The sequence below is a fragment of the Balaenoptera musculus genome, chromosome 7 (assembly GCF_009873245.2).
Source record: "Balaenoptera musculus isolate JJ_BM4_2016_0621 chromosome 7, mBalMus1.pri.v3, whole genome shotgun sequence".
Lineage (NCBI taxonomy): Eukaryota > Metazoa > Chordata > Mammalia > Artiodactyla > Balaenopteridae > Balaenoptera > Balaenoptera musculus.
In genome coordinates this window covers 41648348-41665911 of record NC_045791.1, presented here as the reverse complement: position 1 = coordinate 41665911, position 17564 = coordinate 41648348, and the positions used below count along the sequence as shown (strand labels likewise).

Below are 17564 nucleotides of genomic sequence, written 5' to 3'. Positions count from 1 at the left end.
TTTGCTTTTGTGGTACAGCTAGCTGTTAAAACGGTTCCTATGTCAATGTGAATAAATACGAATTTAACATTCATCATATGAAGGAAGTTAATTAATTTTCAGTGAAGTATATTGGAGTGTTAGGGAACAAAGTAGTATATCTATAACGTTTGACACTTAAAAATTATTTTTAAGGAGCCAAGCAGTCTATCAAATCTTTTTTCAATGAGCCTTTGTAAATATACAATAAAGGAACCTTCTATAGATTTGAGTATCTGTTGGAACCTGGTGTTTTAACCTAGAGTAATAGTCCTTTTCTAGGATAGTGTTAATGAAAACTAAGGGTACGATAGACACACAGTTTTAGGTAGGAAATAACTCCTTATATCTAGTGCTATATTTGCATAAGGAATATCCAGAAAGAGATTACAGGTACAAGAGATCCTTGATATTAAGAGAGGTATGTCTTAAGACATATGTGTACCCATGAATTTGTGAACTCTATGACAGCCTTTAATATTGCAACCAAAAGGCATAAAGTATGAAGATAAAGAGCAAGAAAGTCTCTTTGAGATGTGATACTAGGCAAGCAGTAAGTCCACTAACTAGCCACGTGATTTTCATCTGCAGTTTGGCTTCAGTTTATATCCAGGCCTCAGGATTATTGCAAACTGCTACCTATCCTGGAGTTTGGAATTGCTGTAGACAATATAATGGTAGAACCATGGAATGACAAATGACAAGGAACTACTGTATATCGTGTCAGTCCTTACCCTTATATTCAACTAATTATCAGTCATAGATTCTTAATTGGGAGTGAGGTTTTTTCAAAGCGTTCCCTCTTCTTTTTATTCTTGTCTTTCCAAGAAACCATGAAAGCACATGAGACAATTTTATCATTTTCTGCTTTAAAAATTATTATATCAAATGCTTTTTAAAACTTTATGCACCAGCTGTCTTAACATCCTCAGATTTTGGAAGTTTCATGTTTCAAATCCTAGTAATACTTCCTTATGTAGACTTTCACTTGTTGCCTAACTGCATATACTGTTAAGTAACAAGAACATTTACCATTTTTTCTTTGCACACAACTGAAGTGAAATAGTCCTTTCACAGGTATAGGCCTGTGCACTGACCTGCTGTTAGAGTGGGCATAACCCTTCCAGTTCAGCTGCTGGTCTCAAATTGGCCTACCCCACTTTCCTGAGAGTAGGGCATTTCGGGGTCTCCATTCCTCAGGCCTATCAGATGTCCTGTTGCTTCCGCATTGATATCAATCACAGGTCTTATGGATGTTGGTGGTTTATTCTCTTCCACTTTTAGTGGGATTCATGAGGATACCCTGCTACCTTGTTTTGTTGGAAGTGTCGGTGGGATTTGATTTTGCTATCTCGTTGCTCTGTTTTTATGTGGGGATTCAGAGAAGTTTAAAAATTATATTGCTTCTATCACCATCTTCTCTAAATCCTTTAACAAATCCCTACTGGGCCTATAGTTGTGTGTCCCTTTTCTTTCCTAATATAGTTTTTATGTCTTGTTTTCTCTTGATCTTTCAAGTCAGAAGTTTGTTAATAAAATTTATCTTTAAAAAATAAAAAGTTTTAAAGTTTTTTTCTCCAAGAAACCAGCTTTTGATTCTGTTGTTCTGTCTCAGGGCATTGCAGAGGTGATTCAGTGACCAGCCCAATGGGCTGTAATTGTTAGTCGAGGCCATAGCGCTCTCTTGTTACCCTGCCTCCAGCTCATGCTGGCGTTGCTGCCTTAGCAATGATATTTACAGGACAAAGTTGGGGAGAGTGAAGGCTACAAGTAGAAAGGTATTTCTTCCATTTGTGTACACAAATCTCTGCTTTAAGCTATTTCCCATCCCCTACTCTGGAACCTAGTTACTTCTGTTTCCTTGAGGGTTTTCGGAATTTTGTTTTGTATTTTTGATGGTTATTTGTGTCCAGACTCCATCAATTCTCAATTATGTAGCATTTCTAGGGTTGGGGAAGGGGTGGGAAAGAGGGTACAGGAGGTGATGGCCTATTTAATTTGTCATCTTATTAATAGCCAGATGCCTTTTCAGAGTTATAGTAAATATAGCTAAATATTGCCCATTGCCCGTACTGAGGGTTTACTAGCCCTCAGCTGGTCAGGGTCTTTTCTTTCTGAGCAATTAAGTTTAATAACACTCACTGCAAACCCCGATCACAAAAGGAGATGTCTTCTTCTGGCCAAGTTCTGTGGATATGATTTGGTAACTGCTTGCCTGAGGGCATTCTTAAATGACATTAAAATTAGACAAGGGTAACACACAATTTAACCTTTTCTTATCCAGTACATTTTGAAATAGGGTTTCTATATTCTTTATTAATAAACATTCTAAATATTGGCACACATGTATATTTGACAAGGTAATATATATATTGTTTTCAGAATATTAAATACCTCTATATCCTTATTACATGTTGTATAATTTTCCCCTTAAATGATATGACTTATTTATGTTATGTAATAATGTGTCTAATTAGTCTAATTATAAACGTGTTGTGGTGCTTTTAAAAAATTGTTTTAAAAATCCTCAGTTTTGTTTCAATGAGTTACATAGGAAGTAAGTCATAGGAAAGCAGTAAAGCAGTTCCTAAGATGTAGGCAGCTGCTGGGTTGACTTGCCATACTTCCATAGATATGGTCAATCAGTCCAAATAGATTTGAACAGTTTATTACTCATGGCACAGCAGGCAGCATGAGCTTCATATTTAAATTGGTTGCCCTTTCCGCCTAGTCTTGTGGGGGCAATTTGTGTTGGTGTCATAGCTGAGGAACCCTGAGTTTATGAACCACCCCCCCCACCAATCTTATAAAGGGACTGCTAGCAAACTAGTCCAAGAGGAAGACATTATCTTTGTACTGGTCAGGAAACAAATCTGCCCTCAGACTGGGAGGGAAACACTATCTCTAGCTTCCAAGTAAGTTTGCAGACATCCTTGAAAAAATTGCTAGACAAAAGGTGTCATAAGGTGTGTATAAACACTATGGAGAATTACCTTCCAATCAGAAAGAAAGTTGATTTGGCTTTTTATGGGAACTCTGAGGTGTTCTGAAATGTAGTTCTTTTTTCCTACCCACCCTACACCCCCCAAACACCTCCACCTAAAATAGAACTGTCAGCTAGATTACCTAAAAATAAAAACAGATAATCACACTAAACTTCCTAAACTTAGTTGTATTAATCTTCCCGAAATTAAAAATTAAGATAATTTTAAAAACTTAAGATAAAAGTAATACAAATGAATGAAATGTATGTGTAGAGTCTTGGACAAACATATGAACTTTATTTGAGATTGTGTTTCATATGAGAATCAGCAAATAATATACCCAATTTCATAATGTTTATAAATATAAGACAATTTTTATATTATCAAATTGAACATCTTTAAAATGGATTTTTAGGAAATTTTTTGTTGTCTAAATAAATTAACCTATAATAATGAGCCTTTTCTGATTTTGTGTGGTATATTAGTATTTGGGCAATCTGAAATTCTTGAGGAACTTTGAGAATCTAAAGTTATTTAGAATAAACTTTCTCTTGCTGAGTTATTTTAATCACACAGTATTCTATACTACAAATATTGATTAAAGAATTTATAAAGAAAAGGTTCCATGTGGTAAAACAGAATGTCTGAAGATTTTTGGTTGTAGTAGATGAAATTTCTCTTTGTTTGCTGAAGACTTGCATAAAGGTTACAAGTAATAGTTCTCCAGCTCTAACACAATAATTTCTTTTCAGAATCTCTAGGGCTGCGTAGTAAAGTTCTGCGGAAAATTGAAGAGCTCAGGACAAAGATAAAAACCCTTTCCTCTGGAATTCCTGATGAATTTATATGTCCAATAACTAGGGAGCTTATGAAAGATCCTGTCATCGCATCAGGTATGTGATGCTATTCTAAATTTCAGGGCATATTATGTACTAAATGAATAAATAATGTAGACAGTTCACAGACGTTTGTTTAAATGTGAAACTTTTTCAAAATTACTTTATTTCTCATAAGTTCTTTCTTTTTTTTTTAAAAATTCCTTAGATCTGAGGTGAACTATTATTGAACATTGTATATTTCTTAATGAATAAAATTGGATGGAGCAGGTTTGGATAAGATTAGAGACAAAAGAAATAAGCTTGACAAGCCTTACTTAAACTTGTGAAATATGTATTTAGTTACTAGAATGTATAGTTAAAATATTGTTTCTTAAGATACACTGTTGAGATCTATTATATTTATTTTGTCTATCATGAATTTAAACAACCTTACAGAAATAAGAATTTAAAGGTTATAAAGTTACATCATTTCACATTAATTTCTAATCTTTGTCAATGAACACAGACATACATACTTTACATCGTTGTAGTCAGTGAATCCATATTGTGCTTTTTATTTTTAAGACTGTTATATACATTTCTGAATATTGACTTAGTCTACATAATTTTCAGTGTTAATAACTTTATTCCATTGTAGCTCTATGCTACAATTTGACTCTTCTACTATTTGGTGTATGTATATGTTTGAAAAGCTTTATATTGTTAATAGCATTGTGCTGATATCTTGGTACTCCTTTCATTGTGTTGTTAGCATTACTTAGGGGTATTTTCATGACATGTGTTCCCCAAAGCAGAATTAACCAAACAGAATATTTTATGAATGTTAAAAAGAACAGTTTTGATAGTTCTTGTTAGATTTGTTATTAGATTGTTTTCTAGGAAAAAATAGTTTAGAATGCTACCAGAAATGTATGTAAGTATACCTGTTTTTCCAGTTTTGTGATCATTGAATTTTAGAACTCATTTATTTTTGCAAGTTTAATACTGGTTTGAAACTGTATTCCTTTTTTTTTTAATTAATCTTTTTTTTTTTTGCTGAATTTACATTTATTTACTCTAATTTTGTTTGTTATGCCAGTAGTGTACTTTTACAGTTAAACTAAATTATTGTTAAACAGTAAGTAAAAAAGCTTAAGGAAGTGTGCACATGTGGGCCCCTTTCTATTTGTTTTTATTTCCCAGAAATCTTTAGACTGCCTCATTTCTGGTCTGGATCAGTTATAGCGGAGGCAAAATTCCACTACAGTGGAGGTGTAGTGGAGTGTAGTCTGAGAGTGAGTTGATGGTTGATGGGGGTGATAATAAACTGGGACTTATGTCCTAACCTTACCCAGCTCATCAGAGAGACAGGTATACCAGATTTGGGGAAATCTGTAATTAGATGCAGGCATTAATTATTTAAATACATCTTTTCTTAATTGTAGTAAAATACACATAAAATTTACTGTCTTAACCATTTTTAAGTGTATTACACTATCTTCAGAATTTTTTCTTCTTGCAAAACTGAAACTATCTATACCTTCTTGTTTCTATGAATTTGACAATTTTACATATCTCATATAAGTGGAACCATACAGTGTTTGTCTTTTTGTGTCTGGCTTATTTCATTTAGCATAATGTCCTCGAGGTTCATCCACATTGTAGCCTGTGTCAGAATTTCGTTCCTTTTTAAAGCTGAATAATATGCCATTGTATGTGTACACTACATCTTGTTTATCCATTCATCCATCAATGGATGTTTGGTTTCCTTCCAGCTTTTGGCTATTATGAATAATGCTGCTGTGAACAGGGATATACAAATATCTCTTTGAGTTGCTGCTTTCAGTTCTTTTGGATAAATGCCCAGAAGTTGAATTGCTAGGTTATATGGTAATTCTTTTTTTTTTTTCTTTTTTCTTTCTTTATTTATTTTTCACATCTTTATTGGTGTATAAATGCTCCACAGTGTTTGTGTGCTGCACAACAAAGTGAATCAGCTATATGTATACAATATATCCCCATATCCCCTCCCACTTGAGCCTCCCTCCCACCCTCCCTATCCCATCCCTCTAGGTCATCACAAAGCACCGAGCTGATCTCCCTGTGCTAAGCAGCAGCTTCCCACTAGCTATCTATTTTACATTTGGTAGTGTATATGTGTCGGTGCTACTCTCACTTCATCCCAGCTTCCCCTTCCCCACCCCGTGCCCTCAAGTCTGTTCTCTACGTCTGCATCTTTATTCCTGCCCTGCCACTAGGTTCATCAGTACTGCTTTTTTAAATTCCATATATATGCGTTAACGGTATTTGTTTCTCTCTTTCTGACTGTCTTCACTCTGTATGACAGATTCTAGGTCCATCCACCTCACTACAAATAACTCAGTTTTGCTCCTTTTTATGGCTGAGTAATATACCATTGTATATATGTGCCACATCTTCTTTATCCAGTCATCTGTTGATGGACATTTAGGTTACTTCCATGTCCTGGGTATTGTAAATAGTGCTGCAATGAACATTGTGGTACATGTCTCTTTTTGAATTATGTTTTTCTCAGGGTATATCCCCAGTAGTGGGATTGCTGGCTCATACGGTAGTTCTATTTTTAGTTTTTTAAGGAACCTCCATACTGTTCTCCATAGTGGCTGTATCAGTTTACATTCCCACCAACAGTGCAGGAGGGTTCCCTTTTCTCCACACCCTCTCGAGCATTTATTGTTTCTAGAGTTTTTGATGATAGCCATTCTGACTGGTGTGAGGTGATATCTCATTGTGGTCTTGATTTGCATTTCTCTAATGATTAGTGATGTTGAGCATCTTTTCATGCATTTGTTGGCCATCTGTATGTCTTCTTTGGAAAAATGTCTATTTAGGTCTTCTGCCCATTTTTGGACTGGGTTGTTTGTTTTTGTGATATTGAGCTGCATGAGCTGCATGTATATTTTGGAGATTAATCCTTTGTCAGTTGCTTCATTTGAAAATATTTTCTCCCGTTCTGAGGGTTGTCTTTTTGTCTTGTTCATGGTTTCCTTTGCTGTGCAAACGCTTTTAAGTTTCATTAGGTCCCATTTGTTTATTTTTGTTTTTATTTCCCTTTAGGAGATGGGTCAAAAAGGATCTTGCTGTGATTTATGTCAAGAGTGTTCTACCTGCGTTTTCTTCTAAGAGTTTTATAGTGTCTGGCCTTACATTTAGGTCTTTAATCCATTTTGAGTTTATTTTTGTGGATGGTGTTAGGGTGTGTTCCAATTTCATTCTTTTACATGTAGCTGTCCATTTTACCCAGCACCACTTATTGAAGAGACTGTCTTTTCTCCATTGTATATCCTTGCCTCCTTTGTCAAAGATAAGGTGACCATATGTGCATGGGTTTATCTCTGGGCTTTCTATCCTGTTCCATTGATCTATATTTCTGTTTTTGTGTCAGTACCATACTGTCTTGATTACTGTAGCTTTGTAGTATAGTCTGAAGTCAGGGAGCCTGATTCCTCCAGCTCCGTTTTTCTTTCTCGAGATTGCTATGGCTATTCAGGTGTTTTGTGTTTCCATATAAATTGTAAAATTTCTTGTTCTAGTTCTGTGAAAAATGCCATAGGTAATTTGATAGGGATTGCATTGAACTACCCTGCTTTGGGTAGTATAATCATTTTCACAGTATTGATTCTTCCAATCCAGCAGCATGATACATCTCTCCATCTGTTTATGTTATCTTTGATTTCTTTCATCAGTGTTTTATAGTTTTCTGAGTACAGGTCTTTTGCCTCCTTAGGTAGGTTTATTCCTAAGTATTTTGTTCTTTTTGTTGTGATGGTAAATGGGATTGTTTCCTTAATTTCTCTTTCTGATCTTTCACTGTTAGTGTATAGGAATTCAAGAGATTTCTGTGCATTAATTTTGTATCCTGAAACCTTACCAAATGCATTAGTTTTAGTAGTTTTCTGGTGGCATCTTTCAGATTTTCTTTGTACAGTATCATGTCATCGAAAACAGTGACAGTTTTACTTCTTCTTTTCCAATTTGTATTCCTTTTATTTCTTTTTCTTCTCTGAATGCTGTGGCTAGGACTTCCAATACTATGTTGAATAATAGTGGCGAGAGTGGACCTCCTTGTCTTGTTCCTGATCTTAGAGGAAATGCTTTCAGTTTTTCACCATTGAGAATGATGTTGGCTGCTGGTTAGTCATATATGGCCTTTATTATGTTGAGGTAGGTTCCCTCTATGCCCACTTTCTGGAGAGTTTTTATCATAAATGGGTGTTGAATTTTTTCAAAAGCTGTTTTTGCATCTATTGAGATGATCATATGGTTTTTATTCTTTGATTTGTTAATATGGTGTATCACATTGATTGTTCTGCATATACTGAAGAATCCTTGCATCCCTGAGATAAATCGCACTTGATCATGGTGTACAATCTTTTTAATGTGTTTTTGGATTCTGTTTGCTAGTATTTTGTTGAGGATTTTTACATTTATATTCATCAGTGATGTTGGTCTGTAATTTTCTTTTTTTGTAGTATCTTTGTCTGGTTTTGATATCAGGCTGATGGTGGCCTCGTAGAATGAGTTTGGGAGTGTTCCATTCTCTGCAATTTTTTGGAAGAGTTTGAGAAGGATGGGTGTTACCTCTTCTCTAAATGTTTGGTAGAATTCACCTGTGAAGCCATCTGGTCCTGGACTTTTGTTTGTTGGAGGATTTTTCATTACGGTTTCAGTTTCATTACCTGTGATTGGTCTGTTTATATTTTCTCATTCTTCCTGGTTCAATCTTGGAATGTTGTACTTTTCCAAGAATTTGTCCATTTCTTCCAGGTTGTCCATTTTATTGGCACATAGTTGCTTGTAGTAGTCTCTTACGATCTTTTGTATTTCTGTGGTGTCAGTTGTAATGTCTCCGTTTTCATTTCTAATTTTATTGATCTGCGTCCTCTCTTTTTCTTGCTGAGTCTGGCTAAAGGTTTATCAATTTTGTTTATCTTCTCAAACAACTTTTAGTTTTATTGATCTTTGTTATTGTTTTCTTTGTTTCTGTTTCATTTATTTTTGCTTTGATATTTATGATTTCTTCTACTAACTTTGGGTTTTGTTTGTTCTTCTTTCTCTAGTTCCTTTAGATGTAAGGTTAGATTGTTTGAGATTTTTCTTGTTTTTTGAGGTAGGATTGTATTGCTGTAAACTTCCATCTTAGAAGTGCTTTTGCTGCATTCCATAGGTTTTGTATCATCGTGTTTTCTTTGTCATTTGTTTGTAGGTATTTTTTTATTTCTTCAGTAATCTCTGGTTATTTAGCAGCACACTATTTAGCCTCCCTGTATTTGTGTTTTTTACAGTTTTTTTTTGTGTGTGTAATTGATTTCTAATCTCATAGTGTTGTGGTTGGAAAAGATACTTGATACAATTTGTGACCCAAGATGTGATCTGTTCTGGGGAACTTTTCATGTGCACTTGAGAAGAAAGTGTACTCTTCCACTTTTGGGTGGTATGTCCTGAAAATATTAATACGTCTACCTGGTCTATTGTGTCATTTAAAGCTTGTGTTTCCTTATTTATTTTCTGCCTGATCTGTCTGTTGGTATAAGTAGGGTGTTAAAGTCCCCCACTATTATTGCATTACTGCTGATTTCTCCTTTTAAGGCTGTTGGTGTTTGCCTTATGAATTGAGGTGCTCCTACGTTGGGTGCATAAATATTTATAATTGTTATGTTTTCTTCTTGGATTGATCCCTTGATCATTATGTAGTGTACTTCCTTACTTCTTGTAACAGTCTTTATTTTAAAGTCTATTTTATCTGATATGAGTATTGCTTACTCCAGCTTTTTTTTTTTTTTTAATTTTATTTTTATATTTATTTTTGTGTTGTGTTTATATTGCTGTGTTGGGTCTTCGTTTCTGTGCGAGGGCTTTCTCCAGTTGCGGCAAGCAGGGACCACTCTTCATCGCGGTGCGCGGGCCGCTCACTATCACAGTCTCTCTTGTTGCGGAGCACAGGCTCCAGACGCGCAGGCTCAGTAGTTGTGGCTCACAGGCCCAGCTGCCCCGCGGCATGTGGGATCTTCCCAGACCAGGGCTCGAGCCCATGTCCCCTGCATTGGCAGGCAGACTCTCAACCACTGCGCCACCAGGGAAGCCCCAGCTTTCTTTTGATTTCCATTTGCATGGGATATCTTTTTCTATCCCCTCACTTTCAGTCTGTATGTGTCCCTAGGTCTGAAGTGGGTTTCTTGTAGACAGCATATATATGGGTCTTGTGTTTGTATCCATTCAGCCAGTCTGTCTTTTGGTTGGAGCATTTAATCCATTTACATTCAAGGTGATTATCGATATGTATGTTCCTATTACCATTTTCTTAATTGATTTGGGTTTGTTTTTGTGGGTCTTTTTCTTCTCTTGTGTTTCCCACTTAGAGAAGTTCCTTTAGCATTTGTTGTAAGGCAGGTTTGGTGGTCCTGAATTCTCATAGCTTTTGCTTGTCTGTAAAGCTTTTGATTTTTCTGTCGAATCTGAATGATATCCTTGCTGGGTAGAGTACTCTTGGTTGTAGGTTTTTCCCTTTCATCATTTAAAATATATCCTGCCACTCCCTTCTGGCCTGTAAAGTTTCTGCTGAGAAATCAGCTGATATCCTTATGGGATTCCCTTGTATGTTATTTTTTGCTTTTCCCTTGCTACTTTTAATATTTTTTAAATTTAATTTTTGCTAGTTTGATTAATATGTGTCTTGGAGTGTTTCTCCTAGGCTTTAACCTCTATGGGACTCTGAGCTTTCTGGACTTGAGTGGTTATTTCCCTTCCGGTGTTAGGGAAGTTTTCAACTATAATGTCTTCAAATATTTTCTCAGACCCTTTCTGTTTCTCTTCTACTTCTGGGACCCCTATTATTTGAATGTTGGTGTGTTTAATGTTGTCCCAGAGGTCTCTGAGACTGTCCTTACTTCTTCTCATTCTTTTTTCTTTATTCTGCTCCACAGCAGTTATTTCTGCCATTTTATCTTCCAGCTCACTTATCCTTTCTTCTGCCTCAGTTATTCTGCTATTGATTCCTTCTAGAGTATTTTTAATTTCAGTTATTGTGTTGTTCCTCACTGTTTGTTTGCTCTTTAGTTCTTCTAGGTCCTTGTTAAACGTTTCTTGTATTTTCTCCATTCTGTTTCCGAGATTTTGGATCATCTTTACTATCATTACTCTTAAATTCTTTTTCAAGTCAGTTGGCTATTTCGTCTTCATTTATTTGGTGTTGTAGGTTTTTACTTTGCTCCTTTGTCTGTAACATTTTTTTCTAGTTTCTTTCTTTTTTTTTTTTTTTTTTGATGAGTGGGTTTGTATTCCTGTCTTACTGGTTGTTTGGCCTGAGGCGTCCAGCACTGGAGTTTGTAGGTGGTTGGGTAGAGCTGGTCTTGGTGCCGAGATGAGGACCTCTGGGAGGCCTCACTCTGATTAATATTCCCTGAGGTCTGAAGTTCTCTGTTAGTCCAGTGATTTGGACTCAGCGTTCCCACCACAGGAGCTCAGGCCCAACCTCCGGGCTGGGAACCAAGATCCCGCAAGCTGTGCAGTTCAGCAAAAAATAAGAAAAAAAGGAGTAGTACAATAACAAAGAATAAATAATAAAATAAATTTAGAAAGATAAAAAATATATTAGGAAAAATAAAAATATAATTGAAACAACTGCCACAAGGTAAAAGAAAACCACAACAGAAAAAAGAGAAAAAAAGGGGTGGGGGGAACAAGCCAAAAGGAGTGAACAATAACAAAGTATAAAGAAGAAAATAAAATTGGAAAAATAAAAGATTAAAAAAAATAAAAATATAAAGGAGTCAACAACAAGGTGGAAGTGAACACCAACCTAAAAGAAGAAAAAAAGAAAAAGCCTTGGCTATGGGGGCGGAGCTTATGCAGGGGTGGAACTTAGGGGCGGGGCTTAGGCTGTGGTGAGACCTGCGGGGGGGCAGGTTAAGTTTAAGCATGGGGCGGGGCTTAGGCTCAAGACCCACACAGCTGGCAAAGGCCTTGGGGGCAAGGCCTAGGCTTAGGACCTGCACACAAGGGGAGAGGCAGCACATCCAGAGGGCCTCCGGAGTGTGGAGTTCCAGAGTTTGGAGGTAGGGCCCTGTGTGAGGGTGTGTGGGTGGGGTTTAGGCCCAGCTCATTGGAGGGGGTCTCAGGGGGTGTCTCTGAGTGTAGATGTAGGGCCCTGGGTGGGCATGTAGGGCTGGGGCTTGGGCTCTGCGCAGCAGAAGGGAGGCTCTGAGGGCAGAGGATTATGTCCACAAGGGCAGCAGGCTCCCCAGTGCCCAAATGGGCAGGCAAAGCACTGACCGCGTTCCTTTCCATTCTTCCACCCCCAGCAGTCTCCCCCATCACCGCTGGACCCCAACCATGGGTGGGTCCCACTGGGTGTAGGAACTCCTCCCCTCCCCCAGCCGCCCCTCAGGGGTGCTGGTCCCGGAGGTCCGGCCTTTACTTTTGCTCCCCTTTCCCTCCCTCCCACTCTCCCAGGACCCGCGTGGCTAGAGGGGGCCTAGGTGGGCAGAGGATCAGGACCGGGATCTCTGCAGGCTCCCGGGGGGGCCCAAGTGGGCAGGGGAAACCGTGGACATGCTCCCTTTTGATCCTCTGCCCTCCCAATTGTCTCCCCCTTCCCCCTTCCAGGCATGGGATCCCTTCCCCTCCCCCAGCCGCCCCTCAGGGGTGCTGGTCCCATCCCGCCTCCACTTCTCCTCCCCCATCACTGCCCTCCCCCACACACCTCATGTCCTACCCGGTCACTGTGGGTTCCTCTCATCCCCTTAGGTGTCCATGGTCCCCCACTGGTCCCTGGTAGGTGCTCTAGTTGTGCAGAGATGCAAATTCCATGTCCTCCTAGTCTGCCATCTTGACTCCGCCCTGTCTTGCAGTCTTTATGTGAATGTTTCTGTAGAATAAATTACCTAAAGCTGCAGTTACTGAGGGATACTGACAGATTGTCCTCTCAACATTATATGGGGTCCCTACTTCCCATATCCTTGCCTCTACTGGGTGTTAGCAGTCTTAATCTTTCTCATTCTAATAAGGGAGAAGTAATCTCAGTTTGCATTTTTTTGTATAATATTGAGTTTGAGCTCTTTTAAAGGTTTTTAACCATTTATAATTCCTTATGTGACTCTCTTATTCATCAGCATTTAATTCAAATTTAATTTCATTATTTTCAGTTATTATTTAGTAAGAAACATACTTACGGGAGCCCCTATGATCTAGTAGTTGAGCATATGCACTGAAGAACTAGACTGCCTGGGTCTAAATCTGTTTTATTACTTATTAGCTGAGTTACCTTGTGGGAGGCTATATAATCTTTCTGTGTCTCATTTTCCTTATGTACAAAATGGGATACTAGTACTTAACCTCATGGGATTCTTATAAGAATCAAATGAGTTAATGCATGTTAGGTCCTTAAAAGAGCACCACTCAATAAATGGCAGTGAACTCGTTTAATTTCAGGCTATGAAATTTTCTCTGAGCATGGTAATGGCTGTATATTTTTGGTTTTGGTACGTTATATCAGGACCCTTATTTGCAACTGAAAGAAACTCAACTTGAATTAGGTTAAGCAGAAATGGTAATTATTAAAAGTTATTGTAAGTGAGTCTCAGGAAAAACTGGCACCAGAGACTTGAGTGTTGTCTGGGTACTGTCTTATCTGGTCCAAGGCTTCTGAATATCCACCTTCTGTGATACTCAGTGTGCCTTTTCCATGTGTTAGAAAACCATGAACACCTGTAGGTCCCAAATTTTACATTTTACAGTTTCACCCACCAGAAAGGGACCATTCTGACATTTCTCTCTAGTGCCAACTCCAAAAATCCCAGAGGCTCCCAACCTGATCCAGGAGCCTACCCCAGTGCTAGTCTCTGCAGGCATGAGGGGCAGTGCTGAGATTTGTCCAACTGTGGAGAGTAGAATTGTGTATAAATGGAGCAACATCATAAGGAGGATAGTGGTGGAAGGGACAGTTTCCAGAAAAGGGGTACTGACCAAATAATAAGTATTCACTACCTAGATTTTGCCGTATTTTCCATATCTTCAGTTTCTAAGTAATATATACTTTCAGCTTGCATTTCTACTTTTACCCAAAGGTTGGTAGAAAAACTTTTAAAGTTTGCAAATCGTTTGATTAGTTTTGAGGTTGTGTTTTGGGAAAGGGATGTCCAGTTTTGTTGCATGGGATCAAATGTGAAACGGTGTTTCTTTGGGGAGTTAGAGATTTTCCTTGTTTGTTTGTTATAAAATTTATATGGCTAATTTTTTATAAAGTTTCGATGGATATTTGAAGGAAAAGTATTTCTTCTCTTTGGTTGCAAAATTATTTTTTGCAACATTATTGATATATTACAGTATATCAATATATAGATAGATATAGATATCAAATTGATAATTGTCTAATTCAGATCCTCTGTATCATTGCTATCCAGTAGAACTTTTTGTGATGGAAGTGTTCTTTGTACTGACCATTGTAGTAACATTAGGCACATGTGGTTATTGAGCACTTGAAATGTGGCTACTGTTACTGGGGATATGAATATTTTACTTAATTGTGATTGATTTAAATTCAGATAGCCACTTGTGGCTACTGTATTGGGCAGTACAGCTCCATAATCTATTTTTTTGGATAAAATTTATTGAGGTATAATTTAAATAATAAAATCTCCTCATTTTAAGTATACAGTGTGATGAGTTTTTGAAACATGTATACCTGTGCATCCACCATCATGATCAAGGTATAAATGTTATTATCATCCCAGAAAGTTCTTTTATCCCCTTTACAGTCAATATTTTTCCACCCCTGGCCTTATGTAACCACTGATCTGCTTTTTGGCACTCTAGATCATATTTGCCTTTCTAGAATTTGATATAAATGGAATCCTTCAGTATATACTTTTTGTATCTGGCTTTCTTCACTCAGCAGAATGCTTAGGATTCATTTATCTTACTGCACATAATCAGTAATTCATTGCTTCGAATTGTTGAGTAGTGTTCCATTACATGGATATACCATAGTATATTTATCCATTAACTGTTAATGAACTTCTAGGACTTTTCCAGTTTATGGCTATTATGAATGAAGCTACTGTAACATTCATGTACATGTCTTTGTCTGGACATGTTTCCTTTCTCTTGGTTAGTTAGGAGTGAAATTTCTGTGTTGTATAGTAAGTGAATGTTTAACTTTCGAGAGAGACTGTCAAACTGATTCTCAAAGTGGTTGCACCATTTAAGTTCCCAACTGAAAATTCCAATTTCTCCACATACTTGCCAACATTTGGTATTGTTAGTCTTTTAATTTTTGCCATTCTGGTGGGTGTGAAGTGGTATCTCATTGTACCTGTAATTTGCATTTTTCTAATTATTAGTGTTGTTGAGCTTTTATCCTGTGTTTTCTTCTAGATGTTTTATAGTTGTATATTTTATGTTTAGGTCTGTGATTTATTTCAAGTTAATATTTGTGTACTTTGCAAGATAAGAGTAAGCTTTTCTTCTTTTCTTAAATGGGAATTCAATTGTTCCAACAGCATAGAGGAATCTTTTCCCATTGAATTATTTTGGCAACTTTGTTGAAAATCACTTGACTATATCACTGGTCTATTTCTGGATTTTCTGTGACCTGTTGACCTTTATGTCTGTCCTTGTGCCAGTGACATCAGTGCCTTGATTACTGTAGCTTTATCTTGAAGTAGGTCTTCTTTTTTTCTTTTTTAAATTAATTAATTAATTAATTTTTGGCTGCATTGGTTCTCTGTTGCTGCACGCAGGCTTTCTTTAGCTGTGGCGAGCAGGGGCTACTCTTTGTTGCAGTGCGCGGGCTTCTCATTGCGGTGGTTTCTCTTGTTGCGGAGCATGGGCTCTAGGCGTGCGGGCTTCAGTAGTTGTGGCACACAGGCTCAGTAGTTGTGGCTCGTGGGCTCTAGAGCTCAGGGTTACTGGTTGTGGCGCATGGGCTTAATTGCTCCGCGGCATGTGGGATCTTCCTTGACCAGGGCTCGAACCCGTATTCTTAACCACTGTGCCACCAGGGAAGCCCTTGAAGTAAGTCTTGAAATCAGGTAGTATAAGTCATATTAGTTCTTTTTTTTTTAGCGTCTTTATTGGAGTATAATTGCTTTACAATGGTGTGTTAGTGTCTGCTGTATAACAAAGTGAATCAGCTATACATATACATGTATCCCCATATCTCCTCCCTCTTGCATCTCCCTCCCACCCTCCCTATTGCACCCCTCCAGTTGGACACAAAGCACTGAGCTGATCTCCCTGTGCTATGCAGCTGCTTCCCACTAGCTATCTGTTTTACATTTGGTAATGTATATATGTCTATGCCACTCTCTCACTTCCTCCCAGCTTACCCTTCCCCTCCCATGTCCTCAAGTCCATTCTCTACATCTGTGTCTTTATTCCTGTCCTGCCCCTAGGTTCTTTAGAACCATTTTTTTTGTTCTTTTGTTTTTTAGATTCCATATATATGTGTTAGCATATGGTGTTTGTTTTTCTCTTTCTGACTTACTTCACTCTGTGTGATAGTCTCTAGGTGCATCCACCTCACTACAAATAACTCAGTTTCATTTCTTTTTATGGCTGAGTAATATTCCATTGTATATATATGCCACATCTTCTTTTTTTTTTTTTTTTTTTTAAACTTTTATTTATTATTTATTTATTATGTTTATTTTTGGCTGTGTTGGGTCTTCGTTTCTGTGTGAGGGCTTTCTCCAGTTGCGGCGAGTGGGGGCCACTCTTCATCGCGGTGCGCGGGCCTGTCACTATCGCGGCCTCTCTTGTTGCGGAGCAGAGGCTCCAGACGCTCAGGCTCAGTAGTTGTGGCTCACGGGCCCAGTTGCTCCGCGGCATGTGGGATCTTCCCAGACCAGGGCTCGAACCCGTGTCCCCTGCATTGGCAGGCAGATTCTCAACCACTGCGCCACCAGGGAAGCCCTATGCCACATCTTCTTTATCCATTCATCTGTCGATGGACACTTAGGTTGCTTCCATGTCCTGGCTGTTGTAAATAGAGCTGCCGTGAACACTGTGGTATGTGACTCTTTTTGAATTATGGTTTTCTTAGGGTATATGCCCAGTAGTGGGATTGCTGGGTAGTATGGTAGTTCTATTTTTAGTTTTTTAAAGAACCTCCATACTGTTCTCCATAGTGGCTTTATCAATTTACAGTCCCACCAACAGTGCAAGAGGGTTTCCTTTTCTCCACACCCTCTCCAGCATTTATTGTTTGTAGACTTTTTGATGATGGCCATTCTGACCAGCGTGAGGTGATACCTCATTGTGGTCTTGATTTGCATTTCCCTAATGATTAGTGATGTTGAGCATCCTTTCATGTGTTTGTTGGCCTTCTGTATATCTTCTTTGGAGAAATATCTATTTAGGTCTTCTGCCCATTTTTGGATTGGTTTGTTTGTTCTTTTGATATTGAGCTGCATGAGCCGCTTGTATATTTTGGAGATTAATCCTTTGTCAGTTGCTTCATTTGTAAATATTTTCTCCCATTCTGAGGGTTGTCTTTTCGTCTTGTTTATGGTTTCCTTTGCTGTGCAAAAGCTTTTAAGTTTTATTAGGTCCCATTTGTTTATTTTTATTTTTATATCCATTTCTCTAGGAGGTGGGTCAAAAAGGATCTTGTTGTGATTTATGTCATAGAGTGTTCTGCCTATGTTTTCCTCTAAGAGTTTGATAGTGTCAGGCCTTACATTTAGGTCTTTAATCCATTTTGAGT

The 17564-nt window shown here is 37.9% G+C and overlaps 1 protein-coding gene across 6 annotated transcripts in view; it reads left to right on the top strand.

Moving 5' to 3' along the window:
• WDSUB1 (WD repeat, sterile alpha motif and U-box domain containing 1) overlaps positions 1–17564 on the top strand; it is a 75148-nt gene that overhangs the window by 34281 nt on the left and 23303 nt on the right. For all 6 annotated transcript variants that reach the window (XM_036858853.1, XM_036858856.1, XM_036858854.1 and 3 more), the window contains one exon: positions 3755–3895. In XM_036858853.1, coding sequence (XP_036714748.1) covers positions 3755–3895 — 141 coding nt within the window. The remainder of the gene's footprint in view (positions 1–3754; positions 3896–17564) is intronic.